A 6,332-nucleotide genomic window follows, 5' to 3' on the forward strand; every position below is an offset into this window, starting at 1 on the left:
AATATCTTCTTGAAAATTTCGAAAAAAAAAATGTCAATATTTTTCTCTAAGTGGGCGCCAATTTTGGATCACCTTGTATGGAGGAAATGAGCGGCATTTACATTCGATTGGAAACCCTGGAGGGCTTCTGAACCGGGATCAAACAAAACTTGGGGAATTATCTGGAGATTCCCAAGCAATTGAAACACCAGACAAGCTAATTCCAACTAGTAGGTAAATAAAGAAAATCAAGAACGCAGCAACAGTGCCTAGCCCCCACAGAACTTTCGTTGCAAAAATCAGCACCAATTGCGGTTGCTTTCGAGCTATTCAACCAGCCAATTACAGGACCTACGTTAGCAATAAACAGGCCCACATATACGGGCTGTACAGGAAGTCGACAATACCGGTATAAAGTAAGCCGACAATCTTGACGGTGAATTTTATGCATAAGTTCAAGTGAAAAACCTCTGAGCTGATTATCGTCCTTCCTAACGGTAAAAGTGGCAAATATTGGTCATGCTCTGTTTGGCTCCAATTGTATAATGAAAATGCAATTTCTCTTGTATAATGAAAGAGAGCTCCTTTTACGTTTGATCAATACTGGGGAAATTCACACTCCTCATTAGATCTCAGATCGCCTTACCTGCTGGCTAAAGCCCGTGTCCCATGCATCCGTTTGTACGATGATACGAAAGTGTTTCTATTGGTTGGAGATCTGTCAATCCGTCCGTCGTCGTACGAATTGACAGATCTCCAACCAATAGAAACACTTTCGTACCATCGTACAAACGGATGCAAGGGACACGGGCTTAAGAGGTCGCAGATAGGTTAAGCATTCGCACCATAAAGTAAAATTATTTTACTTACTCTATGATTCGCACATTAAATAAGGAAGTTTGGTGTAAAACACGAATGACTTACTTCATAGACGTTCGGGTGCCAGACTTTGGTCAAGAACCTGATGGAGGGTGGAGAATAGGGGTAGTCGGCCGGGAACTTCACTCTTGCCTGCAAAAGAAGGTTTCATGGATGAAAATTGAGAAACTAGTGGCTGAGTAGATTGGAAGCAACCTCGGATGTTTTAATTAACGGCTATTGCAGTTGAATATCATTAAAAGTTTCACCTCTGACCAACATTAGAAGACGGCCTTTACCGTTATCCAGTGGCGTTCTTACCTTAAAGCAGCCTCCCATGTAGAGAGTGTCGGGGGGGCCGAAAATAGCGACCTCCCATTCGAAGAGATTGTCGTCGTTGACGAGCTTGACGCGAAAACCCTCCACTGGCTCTTCCTGCAACCCTTTATATTCGACTGCCAATGCACGCAAAGCACTGCTGTTGGCTCTGGGAGCGGCCATCATGCCTCGCACGGCAGGACTGTTCGAAACACCGACGATTTATAGAAAATTCCACTGAAACGGCCCTCAGGAAAATTGGAATGACGCCATTAAACACACAGCAGCTAAAATACGGCGATCTGACGATGCACTTTAATGCGGCCACTTGAATTTCAGCTGGAAAAACGCGACTTTGCTGCTGATCGACTAGCACAGCCCCAAAAGCGAAGGAAATGAAAATAATCAACAAAAACAAAGCGCTTTTGTCCTACCAATCGACGTCACGACAATGGACCTTTCGCCTTTCAACGATTTTCACTCACTGAGACTGAATGACGGTCTGTGATTGGAGCTCCCACTCTTCATACCACTGTTTCGGTCGCACTCACTGGATCAGGCCTGAAAATCAGCTGGGGACTCTCCCCGTCTCTCTCGGCAGTTGTCAATACAGTTTACCCTGCTGGGTGGGCAATTGGAAAAATTGGGCAAAATCCTGTTTTTGAATTTAGAAATTGTTACTTTTCACCTTGATTTTTATTGTCATCAAAACTGGCATTAAAACAACACTTTCTTTGGCTCAACCGCGCTAGTGGGACAGCAAAAATTCGTCTTTCTTTAAAAAAATTCCAGGTGCTAATCAGTAAACATTCACAAAAACTTCCGCTTGGCAGGCAACCAATTGGCGTTTCAAAACACATTTTCCTTTAAACTTCTCGGCCATCACTGCACCAGCACTGGAGCCAAACCGTCCCTAGAGGGCGCTCGCATTGCATCAATAAGCCGCAAAAAAACAATTTTTAACCAAAAAATCCTCAAAACGTATTGCTTACCAGCGAAAAAAACTCACGAAACTTCCTTCTGACCTCACTCTTCAGTAGAGAGTATCATATATAAAACCTGAAAATTACGATTGCGCAAAACTTCACCTAGATGTCACCATCAGTGGACGATGACGATGTGACGTTTACAGCAGTGACGTCAATGTCGCAATTACGTAAATTTCAGCTTTGAGTTTGAGGTTGTAATTGTCAATTGCTCGTCTAATTGCTGCTGATTAGATTTCTCGTTGTACTGCTGTTCTCTCAGTTCAAAGCTTAGTGGGTTCTTAGTCGAACTCAATGCGCTGTTGTAACAGATAGTACCTTCTGAAAACTGTCAGTGTTTGTTCCATTTTGTCCATCAGTTACAGTGGGGCTCCGCCTTATAATGCAGTTTTTAAGTATTTTTGCGGTGTTTTTCGTGCTGAACCAGGCATGGGCTGACAATGGTAAGTCCCCCCGATCGCTCTGTTGTAGTTTCACGCAACGAGAGCAAAAAATCAATTGTTCTCGTCTGTATTTCTAACCTACAATGTCAGTGTCAGTGTAGGACTTGACTAGATTTTCTCTATTTCTAGCGGTAAATGCTTTAATTGTGCTTAACTTTGCGTGTCCAGGCCACTACCTGGCGTTTGCAACATAAAATGAAGCAGTAGCGGCAATATGGGTGTTGGTAAATTGATTATGTTTGGTGCTAAAAATAGTCAAGGTTTTGCACTTAAACATCGAAATCTGGGACGAGTTTTCGTTTTAGAGCTTCTGCAAGTCAACGGGTTTTAGATCTAGACATTATTTTTGCAAAAATACTTCTATGTAACGTGTAAGGGCTTTTGCGACTTGTTTAAACTTGAGCATCAACTGCTCTGAAAATCCCCCCCAACCAAGAGCAACATTTTCCGTAGGATTATGGAGCATAATTATCTATTTGCCAAGCATTAATTGCCTAAATTAGTTTGCTGGCATGCTTTTATCGTCTCTTCGCGTTTTACAATGGGTTTCAACGTCTAAACTGCTTGGAATTATCGCTTTATTGGGGCTAATTTAGGCCGATTTGACTAATTCGAGCGCCCCGAAAGGGGGATTTTGTGGAGAATAATGATTTATAGCTTAAAAAACATTTTTTTTTTGAGTAAGAAACATTTGATGCTATTTATTATTACTCATTTAAGAGTGATTTTGACGCTCATTTCTTGCAACTGATGAGATAGTCCAACACCGTCTTAATAAGGGGCATTAAGACGGTGTTGGCTTGTCCGAGTCTGAGGCAGTGAAACTGAATTTATGTCTCAGGTCTCGAAAGTTATCAGTTTCAAACAACAGAAGAATTTTCCAATGCTTATTTTGCCAGAACGCCAGAAGAGATAACAGCTTTATCTCAGAAATATTGGTTTTGAAACTGCTTATTATCAAACAGAATACTGATATTCGATCAATGTCTACCTGTAATTTATTATCTTTGTTTGCGCACTTCTTAATGCTCTACTGACGCCCTAGCTATTATCTTCACTCACTTTACCTTGTTTTAATGACTTTACAATGCTTGTTTAGTCGTCAATGTGGAGTTGAGCCACTTTTATAGGCCAAGACTCAACAGCCGAAAACCCATCAGCTATTTACCCAGTTGTATGACGACAAATTTGAATGTTTTATGAAGTAGCAAGATTTTAACAAACTTTTCTTTTGCCAGTTGTGATTGAAACCGAGTACAAGTCCTCATCTCACAGTGCAGTTCTTTTCTCCCGAAAAAAGACCTTTGCTTTAAACTGCAACGTTACTGTTGATGGCTCGCCTTCAACAAACGCCATCGTGGAATGGTAAGTGAGTGCTTTAGTCCCAGTGGCAGTTTTCTAGCGGTTTTTATTGCTATTTTAGGAGAAAAAATGGCGTTTTGCTCAGCGAACTATCCAACTTAAAGGGGCGCTACAAAGCGTCCCAGAGCGGCTCTCAATTCACCCTCACTGTTGATTCTGCCGACTATCACGATACCGGCAATTGGTCATGCGGAGCGTTGATAGACGGCCAACTGAAGTCCACCGCTCAGATTCAAGTAGCCTGTAAGTTTAGCGAGTGAGTGAAATACTCGGTCTTCAGTTGGCAATTTGCAGCTACCATTGACGTGAAGATCAAGACCGACAGTATCAATGTGATTGAGGAGGAGAAACTGCGCATCGAATGCAGCGTGCTGGGAAATCCTCCTCCAGTCCTCACCTGGAGCATCAACAGCACGAATTACAATGGCTCGTATGACGATCGCGTTCAGATCCAGGACTACAAAGACGAGGCGGGCAACACCATTGAGAGTGGCGTGCTGTTCATCGAAAAAGTGAGGATTTATCTTCTAAACCAGGCAATTTAATGCGTTGTTTTGCTCGTCGCAGGCCAACAAGAATGACCGCGGATTGTACTTCTGCACGGGCACCAATCGGTTCTATGAGGGCGATTTTGTCATCACCCACAGCGTGATCCGAGTCAAAGGTAATTCTGCCGAATTTGCTCAGTTGAGGCAGGTCTTAATTGCTTTTTGATATCAGACAAGTTTGCTGCTTTGTGGCCGTTCTTGGGCATTTGCGCCGAAGTGATCATTCTTTGCGCCATCATCATCATCTACGAGAAGAAGCGCAACAAGACCGAACTGGAGGAGAGCGACACTGACCAAAGCCCCGATCAGTAAGTACTGTTTTTTCATTAAGCGCGACATTCGGAAAAAAATGTGAAAGTTTGCTTTGTGAGACGTTCGGAAAACGATTCTATGTGGTTACTGCAGCTAAAACCTCGATGTTAAGGTCTCGAGACTTACAATTGAATTTCTATTCAATTCCTAATTTTACAAGAAAAATTACGACAACATTGCCGTCCACTTATTTAGAAGAACAAACACATAAATAAAAGTATTTTACTTTTGGAGAAAATTGTTGTTGTTTCGGATAAGCGGTAGCCTAATGGAATTTTGTCTTGCAGAAAAAACACCCCTGACCACGGCAAAGACGCCAGCCTGCGACATAGACAATAAAAGGGACTTATGTTCAAACATGTTTTATCAGCAACCACAACATTCATTTCAACTAAATAGCCAAAAGAAGGAAAGTTCTATCACTAAGCGAATAGTTTGATTTTAACACGTTTGGGAGCTTTAAAGTAACTTATAAAGTAGCATAGGAGTTCGAATTAGATTTAGGTACGTTGGGCCTTGTGGTAGCGTAATTTTTGACAAAAATCGCCTTTATTAGTGGTACTTAAATAGTGTTTCCCCATGCAAAGGACCATTTGTTGATGGTGTATATAGGCACACATGTCCAAGTCTCTTACTGGATTTGTGAATTTGTTTTTTCTTTGTTATTATTTAGGAAGATGTTTTGTTTGAATATTTTTTATTAACGTTCTTTGCCTCTCCACGATTGTAAATAAACATTTTGCCTTATTAAATGTAGAACTCGATGTCAGGATTAAACGTGTATCCGTTATGTAAAGAAACTATGCAAATACACCTGTATTGTTGGTATGTTAAAAATTAGATAAATATATATTAAGAATAGAATATTTATTCGTATTCATTATTATTACTATTATTAGTGTTCTGGTCTTAATTGAATTAAAGTAATAAACGAAGACTTGCAAGTTTTATTGCCGAATGTTTTCGGCATTTATTAGTACGTTGCAGTTATAAAAAACATATTTTAAGTGTATCTGCGTACCACCAATAGTTTCATAAAATCGCCCATAATCCTGATTGAAAATGGACGTTTATGCACAAATGCGTCCTCGCCTTTAAAAAATTGTTTAGGATCCTGAAAGCCCGAAAATCTCTGCATAAAAACTACCTAAACGGAAAGATGAATGCTTCGTCTAAAACATTTATTAAAATTTATATACTCTTACATAACAATTCGTATGCCGATATTATTGTACAACGCTGCAAACTTTTCCGCAATTTATTGGCCAATAAGTCGAGAAAAAGTTCATAGCGCAGTGCCGACACCAAGGAAATGAACAGTTAAATTGTAGAGGTTCTAGAAGTATTATTGCACATAAAATGTTGTTTTTACAAACTTCTTTTTGGGTATTTCGCCTCAAAAATTTTTGTCTTTAAAAAATGATGATTAAAATTGATAAATAGTTCTCCTATTTCGCAATAAGAACGAATTATTTATCAAAAAGTAATCAAGAACTATCACCTAGAGGGTATCCTGCGACACACTT

At 40.3% G+C, this 6,332-nt stretch overlaps 2 protein-coding genes across 2 annotated transcripts in view; one reads left to right on the forward strand and one right to left on the reverse strand.

Annotated features, from left to right (window-relative positions):
• LOC109545698 (ubiquitin-conjugating enzyme E2 R2) overlaps nt 1-1,952 on the reverse strand; it is a 6,046-nt gene extending 4,094 nt beyond the window's left edge. Inside the window, exons 1-2 of the mRNA XM_019916527.2 lie at nt 1,159-1,952; nt 904-990 (exon numbers count right to left, since the gene is read on the reverse strand). Coding sequence (XP_019772086.1) covers nt 904-990; nt 1,159-1,341 — 270 coding nt within the window. The 5' untranslated portion in view covers nt 1,342-1,952. The remainder of the gene's footprint in view (nt 1-903; nt 991-1,158) is intronic.
• Nucleotides 1,953-2,298: 346 nt separating this feature from the next.
• Nucleotides 2,299-5,741, forward strand: LOC109545697 (basigin). Its single transcript, XM_019916526.2, has 7 exons — nt 2,299-2,584; nt 3,823-3,949; nt 4,008-4,189; nt 4,241-4,458; nt 4,514-4,610; nt 4,667-4,802; nt 5,094-5,741. Exons 1-7 carry the CDS (start codon nt 2,524-2,526, stop codon nt 5,143-5,145), a joined length of 873 nt encoding a protein of 290 aa, XP_019772085.1. The 5' UTR covers nt 2,299-2,523; the 3' UTR covers nt 5,146-5,741.
• Nucleotides 5,742-6,332: the final 591 nt, after the last annotated feature.

Source organism: Dendroctonus ponderosae, unplaced genomic scaffold (assembly GCF_020466585.1).
Source record: "Dendroctonus ponderosae isolate FM_Combo_2020 unplaced genomic scaffold, Dpon_F_20191213v2 Dpon_F_20191213_10, whole genome shotgun sequence".
Taxonomy (NCBI): domain Eukaryota; kingdom Metazoa; phylum Arthropoda; class Insecta; order Coleoptera; family Curculionidae; genus Dendroctonus; species Dendroctonus ponderosae.